Source organism: Mastigoproctus giganteus, chromosome 4 (genome assembly GCF_048544385.1).
Source record: "Mastigoproctus giganteus isolate SK-2022 chromosome 4, ASM4854438v1, whole genome shotgun sequence".
In the NCBI taxonomy this organism is placed as follows: Eukaryota; Metazoa; Arthropoda; class Arachnida; order Uropygi; family Thelyphonidae; genus Mastigoproctus; species Mastigoproctus giganteus.
Window position 1 is genome coordinate 190251656 of NC_143578.1, and position 17455 is coordinate 190269110.

The window sequence follows — 17455 nt, forward strand, 5'->3', positions numbered from 1 at the left end:
GAGAAAAATTTTACATTAAGATACTTTTGGAAATCTTACAATATTTACCACGGCATCTTAAACATTAATAAGGCCTGGGTGGAAATTACTAATAGTTGTTTAATGGCGGATGGAAGAAAATATGCCCACGGCACGTGAAAGGCTTCGAAAAATACATATGCCATGCTATGCTGTGATGTATGCCATGAGAAATCATATGAAGAGGTTACAGATAAGACTGTAAAGGTTGCAGAGTTACTTCAGTTGGAGGTTGATGCCAAAGACATGGAGAAGTTAATAGAGGAAAAAGAGAAGGAATTATCTAACGAAGAACTTATTGACTTGCAGGCAGTGATAGTGAAAGAAGAAAATGCTGATGAAGCTCAAGATGAACCAAGAGGAGCCGAGGTGTTTCATCACCAGAGAGAGATGGCAATGGTGTTTCGTGAAATTGCATCGACAATGGCGAGGTTTGAGAAGATGGATCCTGACAGTGAATGATTCTTAAAAGTTAACAGAGATATGAATGATATGCTTGCTTGCTAAAAAGGCATCTACAAATAAAAAAGCCACCGTCCAGTCATCCATTAATATGTTCTTTCATAAAGTTGAACGGCTGACCCCTTCTAAATTTCCACAGCTGTCAACCTCTGCAGCGGTGTACTTATCAGCTGAAGACGTTGATTCTGGTAACGATGCTCGAGAGGTAAAACTTACTGATATTATGCCTGTCTGCTCTTTTTTTTGTAAATTTATAATTTTGAACTTTTTTTAAATTGCACAGTTTTGTAATTTTTCCTGAGCATGAGATAAAAAATTGAATAAATACAATAAATAATTCTATTTACATGTTCATCGAACATTTCTTTTTTGATTCAATCAATTCAGCAAGCACAGTTGTGAGTGCTGCACAAGCATGGGGGAAATTCCGACTTACATAGCATTCCATGGAACGCAACCCTTATGTAAGTCAGGGAGTTCCTGTAGTTATCAATATATATCCAACATTTCTAAAATGTTTTAATCAAAAATATGTATACTGACCTCATTCACTGCACATAATCGAGCAATAGAACCAATGTTGTTTGTAATAGTTACTAGTGTAGCTCTGGCAAGGTCTTCCTTGGCAGCTACATTTCTTCTTTCTCTAGACATCATGTTTCCAAAACTGTGCATTAAAAAATAAATTTTACTGAGGTAAGACCAATCCAGATTAGTTAGTAACATTACATACTGTATTACTTTGTGAAATTTTATTATATTTGCTCTTATGAATTAGTAACAAGAACTCCCAGTATGAATGAACCCTGATAATGTAAAGACTGCATAAGGGGAGTATTCAGTACAGTTATTTAAAAAAAAAAAAAAAAAAAAAAAAGTGGTATTTCAGATTGCTGCTCTGTGGAAATTGTCTTTTAAAATTATAAAAAAAAAACAAAAAACTGCAAGGTTCCTGGCATATTTCAGTCTCAAATGAATATTCATATTCATTAATCCAATATTCAAGTAATCCAATGAATATTCATATTAAATGGGAAAAACTAATTTTCAATATAAGTAAATAAATAAATAACCAAAATAAATAAGAACAAAATTATATTGAAAAAGATAAATCCATCCCAATTTTAAAAAAATACACCCGTAAAACCAAACCATTTGTACGGCTTAAACTTTAAAATAAAAGATAATTTTAAAACCAAACTTTGTATTCCACCTTTTGGAAATGCATCCCAGTGAATGAAGTGTTATACTACCCTGAAATACAATGGAGAAGAATCAGGAAATTTTCCAGTCTCAGATTTCCCTAAAATAAAATTACAATTTAGTAAAGAAACAAATAACACAGAAAATATTAAAGTTTTTCACTTGGAACATTCCATGTTCATGAAATTGATTTCAAGTAAAAAACTTTTAATCTTTGCCTTGTTACATTTTTCTTTACTAAATTCTAATTTTTATTTCCCAAAGCCATTATGAAAATCTGCAAGCTACAGGAAGTTCATGATTATTCTTTTTCATTTCGCTTCCAAAACTATCCACCTCTTATACCTATCCCACATGATGTTTTACAATGAGTTGTTTATTTTTCAATATAAATAGCTGGCTCAGATTACTGTCCATTGAAGAAGAAAATCCTGAAAAATATTTGGCACATTTTGGGTCACGCTTATGACACTCCATTCACCATGATGTATTCCCAAAAGGTGAAATACAAGGTTTAGTTTTCAAATTGTCTTTGACTACTTTGCTTCCACACAAATGGGTCTCTGTTCTGTTGGTGCATTTTTTAAAAATCAGATTAGGTTTACATTTTACAATATAATTTTATTCTTATTTATAATTTTGGTTTATTCAATATAAGCAGTAAAATAATGTATGGAAGCATTCTTATACAGCATCAGCCAAAAAATAAAAACTAATAAACTTTTTAACCACTTCACTTGCCCATTCCTTCTAATAATTTATCCAATCCATCTTTCAATTTATTCAATCTACCCACTTCTATAACACTAGGTGGAACTTTATTCCAACAATCAATTACTCTCCAACTGAATGCAAATTTCTGCACCTTCATTTTGCAACCATCTTTTTTCCAATTTAAGTTCATGTCCCCCTATACATGCCATCCAAAAGGGAGTAAAAATACCATCACCATGTAGTTTACTCAACCCAGCCTTAAACACTTCAATTTGGTCACCAAACAGAAAGTTAAATTCCAGATGTTGTAATTTACACAACTTCAATCTTTCCTGGTAAGAATACAGGTAGTTCCTAAATTTAGGAGTTAATTCATTCCTAGCGCATGCTCGTAAAGTGGGAATTTATTTCACATAGATGTGACATTAAAAACGGGGGTTACGTTCCAAACAATGAAATATGACCATAGTGTTAAATAAAAAAGTAATGTCAACAAAACAATAGTTTATGCTTAAACAATGATATATTTATATCAAAAAATGAAAACATAGCCTTTAAAATCAGGCATATTATAATAATAAAGAATTTATTTGTCATTTAAATGTTAAAGAACATTTATCTTTCATCGTCATCAACTAAATGCACACTCGCTGATGGTTCATCACTTGTTGGTTATTATTGTTATTATTTGGTTTTTAGGAGCATTAGCAACTAAGGCCATACTGCTCCAGGGATATACGGCGGTCATTCCCTGACCTTTTCGCATCCTCCATATTTGGTGGTCACAGGCTCGAACCCCGGTCTAATCAAGAAGCGTGTGTTACGCACTGCTGCTCCTGCCCACCTGGCTACGGAGGCCTCCCATCACTTGTTAGCTCGGCGTTCATTTGGTTTGTTGAAAGCAATTATCTTCTTTGGAAATCTTCAAGAGTTGTTTGTTTCCAAGACAGTCTTCTCTTTTCTTTATAAATTTTACAATAGCATGCATATGCATTTTTTAAATCTGTAGCAACTTTTGTAGCACACTGGAACTTTGAATTTTGTGACTCGAAAATCTCAGTTTTTCTGTGTTTTTTCTGTGTTGAAAAGCTTCAAGCCCTTGAGAGTGAAAGAATGAATAGGAGTTTCAGCTGCTAAACCTTCTTCTTTCTCAACTTCTCCACATTTTGCCATTTCAATGAGGTCTTCATTTGTGAGCTCTCCATTGTATGTTTGAAGCAGATCAGTGACGTCGGTTGTAGAAACCTCAAGCTGCAATTGGTTAGCAACATTTACGACCACTTGTTTCATCTTGTACAATCTCTGCTGGTCCTTGAAATCCTTCAGTTATCAATAAACTGATGACAGAGTTTATTTCAAACACATTTCATGTTCTTCTCTGTAATTTTGTCTCATGCTCTTTTTGTTATTTTGATTACATCTAAAATATGGAATTCTTTCCAAAATTCTTTAAGAGTTGGACCTCCCTCCTTATTTCTGCCTGAACGAACAAACAAACACACGCACAGTAATACTGTATTATATAGCTACGCGAGTGGTTTGAAATGCCATATTTATGAATGTTTAACATTTATTTATTGTGATTAGCGTTCATATTTTTGATTTTTTGATACTTGATATGTGAAAAAAATAATTCGTAAACACAGGAACTCGTAAAGCGGGAACTACCTGTACCCTTTTGTGTCCTCAACTAATCTTGCTCCTCTTCTCTGTACCCTTTCCAATAGATCTATGTTTGTCCTTCCTAAAATAATTTTTCCAAAAGCTGTGCACAGTATTCCCAATGTGACCTAGTCACTTCTTTATACAATGGGATAATCAGCTCCTCTCTGCTGAAAAAGTTGCTGTATATCATTGAAAGAAGTCCATAAGCTGTTCTAGCAACCCATCTGCACTGTTAAGAAAACTTCATGTTGGCATGTACAATTACTCCTTAGTCTTTTTCCTGGTCATTACCTTCAGTTTGATACTTCCTAAGATTTATTATTTCCTGGTATTTTATCGTTCCCAGAAAGGATGGAATTAATACAAATTTCAGGATCCCAGGAAATTCTCTGGGTTCTATTTGAAAGTAAAATTAGGTAAAAACATGGAGACAATGGTAATAACACTTTTTTATACCAAAAATATATAGCAAATAATACATAACATAAAAAAATAACATACTACATGAACAATTTCAAATATTGCAAACATAATATTTATTCTTTCATCAATTTAAAGTAGTTCCTTAAAAAGCACAAGTGATCAATACTATTTTCACTTAAGGTAGTCTGAATTTTAATAACAAATAGGGCTGCCGCTGAAAGGCTCCCCCCTCTTCAAATCAATCCTGCTGAATTCAATTGAAGCACCTGAATTCAATGGGACTGTTGACATTGAAGCAAATAGGTTTAAATTTTCTGTATACTTACAAGTTGCCTCAAAGACTTTCTTTTGAGGCAACTTGTATCATCATTTCATCAAAGAAATATCATAATTTCTTTGATGATATTTTTAACATCACATGCTGAACGATCCTCTACACTGTCTATACAAATTGCATTTTCTATAGCAGCATTCAATTTCTCATGAAGTATTATAAGTAAATGAAGAACAAGCTTTCATGGGCATAGGTGAGTTATTCCGGAATTGATAAACATCTGATAAAGCTTTGTCAACTTCTCCCATTTGTAAATCACCAACAAAAAGTCTTGAAAACAATTTTTTAGCAATGGCTTGCAGTGATAATTTTGAAGGTAGTAACAAACTGGAGTCAAAATTAGTTTCGTAGCTTGAAACATTATTTAAATATTTAAACAAACCAACTAAATTTTTATTTTGTTATTCTTCTATAGTTTTTCTATAGTATACCCAAACTTTCCAACATAAATGTTAGTACACCTTCAGGTGAAAGCAATGTAGCATCTCTTCTAGCAAGCCTTTCAATTCCTATTGTAACTGGTCACAATAATGATATCATGGTGATAAAAACATCAAACTCATGTTCGTAAATATCTAGAAACTGTTTAATATCAACCACTGCTTTTAAAATGCATATTCTCAGAGTTATAAATCTCTCTAATGTATCAAGTAAGCTATTCCACCTCATTTTTGAATCATGTATAAGTTGCAGCTCCTTATTATGCTCAAGTTTCACATATTTTTGTAAAATTTCATTTTTTTAATGGCAATTTGCAAAATAATTTGACAATTTTTCGTACTTTGAAAATTACATTAGCTACACTAACATTGTTTTCAATCTGATCAGCAAATTCAATATTTTTATTAACATCATATAAATCATTGTTGCTTATTTCTGTAACAGTTGCAAATTCACTGTCTTCTTTTACTTCATTTGTACTTTCTTCTTTATTAATTTCATTTCCTGGTAATACGACATTAATTTCATCTTCAACATCATATTAAGAACTTGTTAAATCACATACATACAGCCAAAATGAAACCTGTGTGCATAACACAGCTGGTGATGAATGCCACTTATTTTATTTATTTATTTTTTTTTTTTTTTTTGATTTGGTAGTTGTTGGCGCATCGGCTTCTGTGGCCATATTGCACCTCCCAAGGTTTTTGCAGTACTTTGATCCAAGCCCGAGGCGGGAATCGAACCCGCGACCTTTGGGTTGCCGGGTAGGTACTTTACCCACTCGGCTAGCCCGGTCGGCATGCCACTTATGCTACCAAATTTTAATATAACACTTGCATCATCGTCAGTTACAACAGCAATAATGTTCTTTTTCATATAAATAGATTAAATTCTGTCAATTTATTTTCTAAAATATTTATAGTTTTCTCTGCTGGAAGCAACCCAAATATTTGCCCCATACCCAAATTTCGGAATTTGGTATTCAAATGTGTCCTAATATTTAAGTAGTGACAATTTCTTGGAGATGTATATTCATCTAATGAAATAGAAAATCTTTCACCATCTGAAATTCGAGGATTCAGTGTCAAACAACGTTAACTACAAAACTGCATTTTTTTTTTTGAGATAACTTTAGTTTTACTTTATACAAATAATAATGCATATTATGTCACAGAGCTGTATCTCTCTCTAGTACATTACAAGCTATCTTGGGCTGTAAGTACATTTCCAGTAAACCAAGAAAATGTCAAATGACTTTTTCTTGGTTAATTACAAAAACATTAACTACAAAATTATTTTCTAGTTAATGTTTGACACTAAACCCTTGAATTTTCTTAGCTATTTCATCAATTACAATTTATTTTGCAATTGCATATTGTTTGTGTACCATATTCACGTCATATGGGTTTCTGGGCAAAAGCAAATCTTTTTCAGGCAGTGATTTTCATATGAACTCACTGTTCGTAATCACAATAACATAAAATCCATGGACAGAGGTTAATTTCGCAACAATTTTTTCTATACATTCTTCTTTTAATAAAGCATGTTAGTTTTGGTTGCACATGCCTCCGTAGCCGAGTGGTCAGGGGCGGGAGTGCAGTAGCACACTCTTTGAGTTTGTTTGTTTGTTTGTTATTTGGTTTTTAGGAGCATTAGCAACTAAGGCCATATTGCTTCGGGGATATGTGGTGGTCATTCCCTGACCTTTCCTCAACCTCTGTATTTGGTGGTTACGGGCTCGAACCCCGGTCTAATCAAGAAGCGTGTGCTGCTCCCGCCCACCTGGCTCCGCACTCTTTGAGTAGACCGGGCTTCAAGCTACTAACTACTAAATACGGTTGATCTGCCAACCCTCACTGGACCAGCGTGGCAAATTATGGTACATTTTCGTCAACATGAATTGTTTAGAAGGCTTCCATCCTGCAGTGGATTGATAATGGCTGCAGGTTACCTTTTTTTTTTTTCACCTTAGCTATTTTGTCAATTACAATTTATTTCACAATTGCCTATTGCTTGTGTACCATATTCACATCATATGGGTTTCTGGACAAAATCAAATCTTTTTCAGGCAGTGATTTCCTTATGGGTTGCTTTCCAGCAGAGAAAACTATAAATATTTTAGAAAATAAATTGACAGAATTTAATCTATTTATATGAAAAAGAACATTATTGCTGTTGTAACTGACGATGATGCAAGTGTTCATAATCACATTAATAGAAAATCTATGGACAGAGGCTAATTTTGCAACAATTTTTTTTATACATTATTTTTTAATAAAGCATGTTATTTTTGGTTGCACATACCTTGTTTCCAATGCAAAATCTTCATTTTGCATTGGAAACAAGTCTTTTTGTATTTATTAATTCATTATCCATTCCTTAAGAGCACTTTTTAAATTATGAGGAAGTCCATTCATAGAAAATCCTTTACATTGTATTATGGCATTGCACTTTTTTGCATGTTGCAGTTATATACCATTCGTTTTCCCTTTTCAGCATACAAAATATTTCCATGCTTTGGATTCACTCCATTTTATTACACTTCACTCATACGATGGGTTAAACTTAATATTTTGTAATTATAAAAACATGTTACAATGTATAGTTACTGTGCTTAAAAGGGCAAAGGGTGATTGTCTAACCTTTAAACTTGTCTAGCTGCATTCACACAATTTGTCTTTTGTTTTGTATGTGAGAACATAAACCTGCTGCCTAAAAAAGGGCAGGTATAAAGAAGTATAGAGTTCAATTGAGCATTGTAACAGCTAAACTGCACATGCTTTTCTTGTAAAGATTTGTTCTTATTTTATTTTTAAGTTAAGTAGCTGTATTTGTTTGAGCTGTATTCATTTGATCTAATACTACTCCTCACTTATCCTCTAAAATTCTCTATCCTGTATAATTTATTAAATAAATTCATTTATTCTCAATTTATTTATTTTCAATTTGATTGATTAAATTATTAATAATTTAAACAAAAATTAAATTGTAATTTAACCTTATGCATAAAAAAAAAAAAAAAAATTACCCTGGGATTTTTGACATTTTCTCTGGTTAATGAGTTTTTGATTTCATCATGGGATCCTGCTTGTTAAGCCCTAGTATTACCAAAGTGGTATATTATTCTGGGATTCTGATACCCAAATGTAGTACCTTGCATTTAACAACGTTAAACCTCAATTGTCATTTTTCAGCCCATTTGTCCTGGTTTATCTAAATCTTCTTGAAGTAGCATATTCTAATTAATGTCACTAATCACCATATATCATCTCTAAACTCAGACATTAAACTTGAAATATCTGCTTAAATATTAAAATCAGTAAGGGGTACCAAATCCAACAATGAACCACATGGTAACCCACTCATATAACATTAGTTCATGATGGACAGTGGCCCTTTATAACTACTCTTTGTTTTCTACCATTTAAACATCCCTTTATTCAGAGTAGTAACTCTTCCACACTGCCACTGCGCCAATTTAAAAATAAAGAAATTCTCACGATCAATTTATTATAATTTTTTAACAAATGTATCCCTGTACTAAATGAAGTATGTTGGTTGTAGAATTATTATAACCATTAAACAAATAACACACACCAACTGGTGTACGGCATTTGACTTCAAGTTGACCATTAGTCCAAAGCTTCATGCTGAACACTTGGCCTCTGTCTTCAGTGGGAGTAGAGTGACTTCCATGCAACAAAGCATACCAATTTTATTTGATTTCAACTATTATGTTGAAATATCTTCCTGCAATCCTTTAAGTATTAAACTTAAAAATTAAGCGAGGCAAGAAATTAATGAGATTTCTGACATTGTGTTCTCCAGAAAATTATATTTTTATTACTATATACTATGATTGGCCAAAATATGCTTTGTGATCAATCATTTTCCAGCCCCTGTTACACACCAATCATTCAGATGAAACAGTATCAAAAGCTTTATTGAAATCTCAGTAAATCATATCAAAATTATTCCTGCATCCAGTTACTTTGTGACAACTTCATAGCAACTAATTAGATTTGTCAAGCATGATCTCCCCTTAACAAATCCATGCCGTGGCTATTTTATAGCTCCGTTCCTATCAAGATGATCTTTCATTGCTACTCTAACTATTGAGTCCATTATTTTCCCTGACACAGAAGTTAAATTTATATCTCTGTAATTACCCACTTTAACACTCTTAACCATCCTTCTATACAGGACAGACAATTGCAAATCTCCAATCTATAGGGGCTTTTCCTGAATCCAAGATGGCTCTCATTATTATAGCTAAAGGCTTCAATACTTCTTTTTTTTTTTTTTTCCCCTTCCTTCTTTTAACATAATTGGAAAGATTCAATCACCCCAAGGTGTGCTGTTCACTTTTAAGTGCAACTATTTTTTTTTTTTTCCAAACTTCCTCTCAGTTATCATAAAATCATTTAACTCCCAAACAGTATTATGCTTCTGGCATCATAATCCCTACAAGTTTCTTCATATGTGAATGCAGATGTAAAATATTTTTTTAATTTGTCAGTTAGTTGGTTGGTTAGTTGATGTTTTATGATGCATTGGCAACTAAGGCCATAATGAGTCAATTTGTCAGTAACTGAACAAGATCATCATGTGGTTCATCTGTTTTCTTCTAGCATTAACATAAGCAAAGAATTCTTTGCTACTTTCTTTGTGCTCTTAGTAAAAGATTTTTCAAGATCTGCCTTAGAATGCCTAACCACCTGAGTGACTTGATTACAGAATACTTTATACTTACAGTAGGGCTCTGTGCCCTTAACACTTTCTAATCATTTTAGGCAATTTGTTCCTTGCAGCATCACATCCATTTTGGTCTAAATGTGTAACAATATCTCTTAGTTGGTATAAAAAGTTTAGCAGCTTCTATGATTATTTCTCAGAACACTTCCCATTTGGCATTTGCATTTGTCAACATTAGATGGTCCAAGTAAACAGAATTTAAATGTTACCTATGCCTACTGCAATCACCTTTGCAAAAACAAAATCCCTTCTCTTTTCCCTTGACAGTAGTTACTTTGAATAAATCCAAAAGAAAGAAATATCATGGTTTCATCAATCATTTCATATTCAGCAAGATGAGGACACTTTTCATTGAATGAAACAGTTAATGAACAAAATGCTAGAACCTGGAGAAAGTGAAAAACCACATGCTTGTGTGGTACTTATATCCAATAGTTCCAAGATTGATGTGTTCCATCTCTCAGTCATGTGAAAATTTATGATCCATTTTTATTACTGGAAAAAGCCATTAGTGGGAATTATGTATCTTGACATGAAAAAACTTTCTTTTACTGCTGTTCATCAGTCCATATACAAACAAGGTAGTGTATCCCTCCCATTTCCCTTTTAGTGTTTTTAATTACTCAGTATGAACGTTCCAATCCACAGAATTAAGATAATTTGATTCCATGACAACCAGTGCCATCTCTGACCACACATCTCTGAGACTTTGTTAAGATTAGGTTTAGCAATGTACCAATACTAACAAATTTATAAGAATCAAAGAACAAAATAAGAGTTGCAACTATCATTTAGTATCTGACATGTTAGAGCAGGTGAACCAGAATGTTGGCTTTTGTTGGAATGTATGCTGCTTTGGTGGGGATGGGGTTCTTCAGTGTCTAAGGTCATAGTCCTTGGTCATAATCTACCAGTTCATACAGTAGCAGATACAATCTCTTTTATTGTGCATTACTTCCATATAAGTGAATCCATGAGCCAATTTGTATTATGCAGGCTGAAAAATCATGGAATAACTTATGAGCAGGGCACATTTAAGAGGTTGAGTCTAGGCAGGCTGCAGCCCAAATTCCAGCTATGATAGAGGTTCCCAAAATTGTGCATGGCCTGTTCTCCAAGAGTGCTTAAATGGACAATGCTCATGAGGGTATCCTACTATCTCCAAAAGAGATTGGCTGATTACAGTCCTAATTGAAGATGCTGTTAAGAATTCCTCCAACCCCTTAATATGAACCCAGCAACAAGACCACTTTAAACAAGCACAATTGGGAAATCTAGTACACCATCATGAAGAACACATATGCCATATGACTGTGGTAGTAATCATCTCAAAAAAATTGGTTACTGCCAATGAAATCTATGAGACCACAGTTTTTATTGAGTCCTCAGTATGTTTTACTAAGTTCAAAATAGAGAAAATTATAGTTTTGCAAATTCGTGAAGCTACTTTTGAATCTCTATATAATTCATATATATTTTTTAAAATTTTCAGTTTTTATACCCTGAATTACTGTTCAATAATATACGTTTGAGGAATATATAGAAAAAAAATACCACAAAAAATTTAATGAAGTTAAAATTATTTTTGGTATGAAAGTCAGCATGAACAAGAACTTTTTAATTAAAAATCCTTTTTTGATTTAGATAATTCAGAAACTTTTAAATGTGAAAATCAATACTCATGAATACCTCAAAATTTTATTATTATGTTTACCTGAATTCAGTTAATCTTAAAAGATATCAATTTTGACATAATAAATACTAACCTGCTAGCTACAGTATCACCTTGAAGATTAAATTTTGGATAATCTCCACCATAAATGTCTCTCACTAATTTATCTACTTTAGTACTATCTCCCCTTTCAGCTAAAGCAATTGCTTCTTCAAAAGTGTTGCAGCCAGTGAGCAAACAGCATAGTCCTAAGAAAGTACCACCACCTAAACTGCATTTGAATGAAAAACAGACAAGCAAGGAGGGGAGAGGAAAAAAAAAAAAAACCTTAATGAGGCCTTTATAAAATATTAAAAAAGATATAACAAATGGAAAGCAGCATATATAAATAACACTATACAACACCAATTTTCTTCTTGGTGTTATTTTAACATATTCTGATAACCTGATTAGAAAAATATTACCAAAAATGTTCCACAATCACCATTTTTTGGGAAAAGTGTATTTTTGATTAGGGGGAATTAAAATTACCCATCTATCCCTATCATGCATGCTATTCCCATGAAAATATGCAGTTTTTAAAAAGTTCAGCCAAAATAAATATTTACGGCAACTTGAAAAAGACAGAACTTTTTGGGATACACCTAGACCACATGAAATATTTATAGTTTTCGTGAGAGTGGGGATAGCCGAGCAAAAGAGGGGCGTTATCTAGTTCAAGTGTGGCCTGTTAGACAGAGCTTAATTTAAAATAAAAATACATTATTGCTGTATTTTATTTTTACTTACTATTAAAGAAAGAATAAAATGACAAAAAGATTTATACATTTTATATATATTTTGTCAAAGCATGTACTTATGCCCCATAGCTCTAACTCCTGCAGTTAGTAAGGAATTCACCATGGAGGTTAGCAACTCCTCTAATCTACATTGATTTCCTTGCTATAACTGCCACATGCACTGAAACAGCTCATCTTCAATCAAGGGAATCCTGTACAGCTTCTGGGTAGTGCCACTGTCAAATACCCTTTGTAGAGCGAGACCTCATTTCAGGCCTAAGTGATGCTACAGATTGCCTCATTATTAAATTTTTCCACTAGTCCGAAAGCTTTGCCTATCCTCACTATCAACTTTAATGATAAAACTATATGTATAATAATTTTGAGGCAGTGCAAGAAACAACCTTTTGGCACATACACTAAACAGTGACTAAAAGGTGGGGGATTGTGAATCTAACACACACATGTGCACACACAAGTCAAAAAGGGTTGCACCCAAGGATCAGTCCATGAGATGGATCTCGAGTGTCCTGAATCTTCAGTTTTTGCAGACAACCCAGTTGTCTTCTTGGTTGTCTATGCTGAATCCAGAGCCAAGTTAGAAGTATATGCAAGTAGAGCACTGACCAAACTACAGATTTGGGCAGAAAGACAGACTCACCATCTCAAGAATAAAGACAAAATCAATCTTACTTAAAGGTCCTCCACGAAGACCAACAACTATTAAAATTGCAAACATGCCGATCAAACTTTATGCATAGATCAAGTACCTAGGCCTGATTCTAGATATGAAACTTACATTTCACCCTACCTCAAGTATAAAGTCAATAAAATCAAGAAATACACAGCCCTCTTGATCACCCACTGTATGTCACTACAAGGCTGCCTCTCTCTCTCTCTTTTTTTTTTTTTTTTTCAAATTCTATTGCCCATTTTTCATACAGTGTATAGGATGCCATTAAACCCTTCTTCTGCAAGTATCTTATGATGGCACAATATTCAAATTTGTATTACCTTAAAAAAAAAAAAAAAGAACTATGTTAAAAGGTTCTCAAATAAAACAATAAAATTATGAACTATATTTATATAGTTCATAATTTTAAAACTATATTTATGCATCGTTTATACAAAGGACCAAATAACTAAACAAGATTATATTCATAATTTTATTGAATAAAATACTTTCATTATTATGAGACTATGAACTTTCTCAATGTCCACTCACATAACTGGAAGTAGTTCTGGATGCTCGGCATTACTTGATACTGAAAAAGCTAATCAATATAAAATTTTAATTATATGTCCAGTTAGTCCTTGGAAAGGTTTTGGGATCAATTCTGATACAAAAGGCCCCCACCCCAATAGAAATTCATACACACAAGTGGGTATTAATTACTCGAAAAGGAAAAGCCAAATCAACACTAAATTTGCAGCTTATGTTTCTATGGTCCCAGAGAAGCTCAAACCCAATTGCAATTCCACGGCCCCTGTTCCTTTTCCTCTCAAAGAACTATATACATACATAGGAAAAGTAAAGGTTTCAGGCACCACTCAAAAAGGAAATGTCAGATCAACAGTAAATTTTTCATGCACATTTTGATGGTCCCTTGGGAGGTTTAAAGGCAAATTCTGATTATGACCCCCATACAGTCCCCTCCTATAGGAATCTACATATATGAAAGTATATATAGATTCTTATGAGATACAACAGGGCTTACTTTTATTTTATTTTATTTTTTTTTTTTGCTATAGGATGGCTTCTTTCGACCAACTCTCCTAGTCCAATGCATTAACAATTAATTTATAACAACAATATAATATTTATAAATATTATTAAACGTCTTCCCCACTGTCAGAACAGCAACAGGCCAACCCCATGGTATCACTATTGGGTGCCCAACTCAACTCAGGGCTCCAACCACTGCTCCCCCATCAGTAAAGGAAAACATCAAGTCCAACATCATTAAAACTAAATTTAAAATTTAAAGTTTAAAAGAATATTGCTCTACAATATTCTTTTAAACTTTAAAAAGTTAAGCTTTTTTACACTAATATTTAATTTTAAACTTTAAATTTAGTTTAATGATGTTGGACGTGATATTTTCGTTACTGATGGGGGGGTTGTGGTTGGAGCCCTCAGTTGAGTTGGGCACCCAATAGTGATAGCATGGGGTTGGCCTACTGCTGTTTTGACAGTGAGGAAGACATTTAATAATTTTACAAATATTATATCGTTGCAATAAATTAATTGTTAATGCGTTGGATTAGGAGAGTTAGTTGAAAGAAGCCATCCTATAGCAAAAAAAAATAAATAAATAAATAAAGGTAAGCCCTGTTGTATCTCATAAGATAATAGAATATAGGAAAAATTGAGCATGTAATAATAGCTCTCTATTGTCAAACAGATGCATATGTAGGTATGTTCAGAGATGTTCTGATGTTACCAATAAGTAAAATACAGATCAGCACCAAATTTTCAGTTTATGTTCTGTTAGCACCTAGGAAAGTTCTGGAATTGATTCCTACTGTATAGTCCCCCCCCCCGTCTCCACTCCCACAATAATTTATATATATATATATATATATATATATATATATACAGTGAAACTTCTCCTAACGGACAGCTCTCGTTAACGGACATCCCTCTACAATGGACATTTTAAAATTCCCCAACTCACCTCCATTGGTTTTAACGTGTTTGCAGCTTCTGTCTAGCGGACATTCTCTGTAACGGACGCGGACAGGCAATCTGCACTGTTTCGTTTAGATTAGCACTTAATTTGATCTCCCCATAACGGACAGCGGGCGAGCTCACGGCCCTTTTCTAGGAACTTTTCTTCCACGTATTGCCTCAATCGTGTGTTTATTTTCTATTTCCGATTCTCTGAATTTTATGAAGGTTTACGTCGTGGTTCTAAACCCTTTTTCAAGAATTTTAAGGCACATGTAAAACTTCTGATGAATTCGGTGTGTGCAGGGGGGGGGATTTGGTCGGCCTTTCGTCTTTTCAGTTTCAGTTTTGTTCAGTGTCGTGTGAAGTGCACAATGTCTTCTCGTAAACATTTAACTTTAAAAGATAAAGTCGAACTCATTAATGCGTATGATTGGCAAAAAAAGTGTTCGCAATCTCGCTGCAAAATTCAAAATCGGGAAGACGCAGGTAAGCGACATCTTAAAGGAAAAAAAAATGAACTGCTCAAACAATTTTGGCAACACGGAAATGATCAGGTTCAAAAATCATTCCTGAAAACTGTTGGACTTCAAATTGACAATGCTACGTACAAGTGGTTTTGTCGCGCATGTGCTAAAAAAATTCCCATTAATGGGCCTATTATTAGGGAAAAGGCTTTGGAGGTTGCGAAATCAATGGGAGTAAATGAGTTCAAAGCTTCTGTGGGATGGCTAGACAAGTTCAAAACTCGGCATAAAATTTCTTGGAAAACCGTAAGTGGTGAAGGTAGATCTGTTGATACTGGGATTGTAACAGAGTGGATCATCAAATTGGAAGATTCATGTCGTGATTTTGAAGCTAAGGATATTTACAACTGTGATGAAACAGGGTTGTTTTTTAAAGCTCTTCCTGAAAAAACAATGAGTCTAAAAAACGAAAAGTGCCAGTGCAGAAAAATTTCTAAGGAACGCTTGACTGTACTATTGTGTACAAATATGCTGGGAGACTTTGAACAACCTCTTGTTATAGGAAAACCACAAAATCCTCGTTGTTTCAAGGGCATAAAGTTGAATCCTACTTTTGAATGTTGACTGGAAGTCTAATAAAAAAGCGTGGATGACACGAGATATCATGAGCGAATGGATAAGTCACTTTAACCTAAACATGATTCGTCAAAACAGAAAAGTTATTCTTTTCATGGATAATGCTGCATCTCACCCGCACATTGAATTGTCCAACATTCAAATTGTTTTTCTGCCACCAAACACATCTCCAGAGTGTCAGCCCTTGGATCAAGGGATAATAAAAAATTTTAAACTTCACTACAGAAAACGTGTTTTAAGACATCTCATTGCAAACATGAACGATGTAACATGTGCAAGTGACTTCGCAAATAAACTCAGCATCCTAGATGCGATTCAATGGATTTCCTCTTCAGTAAATGCAATTAGAAAAGAAACTGTCGTGAACTGTTTTGTAAAGTCTGGCTTCTCAAACGCAAAAATTGAAGTTGTGAACAGCAATGTGGAGCACCAAAAAGAACAAGAACTTCAACATCTATTGATAATGTACGATACTTCAGCTACAAGTGACCCTGGCTACAAAGATATAGACTCGAACCTCACTACAGAAGATGGTGCTATAGATATTAACGACATTATCATCGATATTTTTCAAGAAGTTCTCATGAGGATGAAGAAATGGATGGAGGTCATTCTGTCAAAGAACATATTAACGACGAACCACCGATGAAAATGGAAGAAGCGCTCATACAAATCAATCGTTTAGAAATGTTTTCTGAAGAAGAAGAAGAAGATACTGAAGGACTTTCGATGGTTTCTTCACTCCAAACAAATGTTGAAAAAAAATTATCAGCCGGAAGAAGGTGCAGAAGAAAATAAGTGATTACTGTATGTATTTTTCTTAAGATAAAGTCATAATATGCATAGCACAATTGTATGTATATTATTTACAAAAATACAGTATTGTGCAAAATCTGTATATAATTTAATTTAATTTTACATTAAACGTTTAACGATTTTTCTTTTTCTCTTGTGTATGTAATTGTATATTATTTACAAAATATTGTTCAAAATCTGTATATATTTTAATTTAATTTAATTTTACATTAAACGTTTAACGATTTTTCTTTCTTTCTTTTTTTTTTTTTTTTTTTTTTTTTCTCTCTCCCTCAGACTTCTTGTTAGCGGACACTTCTCTCTAACGGACACATTTTCGTTCCCCATGGCTGTCCGGTAAAGGGAAGTTTCACTGTATATATATAAGATCTGGATGTTAAGAACTTAAGAAGCAAA

The 17455-nt window shown here is 33.5% G+C and overlaps 1 protein-coding gene across 3 annotated transcripts in view; it reads right to left on the reverse strand.

Annotated features, from left to right (window-relative positions):
• Positions 1 to 17455, reverse strand: part of fbl (pantothenate kinase 3 fbl) — a 176394-nt gene that overhangs the window by 41371 nt on the left and 117568 nt on the right. For all 3 annotated transcript variants that reach the window (XM_090371941.1, XM_090371940.1, XM_090371942.1), the window contains exons 6-7: positions 11785 to 11961; positions 1024 to 1147 (exon numbers count right to left, since the gene is read on the reverse strand). In XM_090371941.1, the coding sequence (XP_090228067.1) occupies positions 1024 to 1147; positions 11785 to 11961 (301 nt within the window). The remainder of the gene's footprint in view (positions 1 to 1023; positions 1148 to 11784; positions 11962 to 17455) is intronic.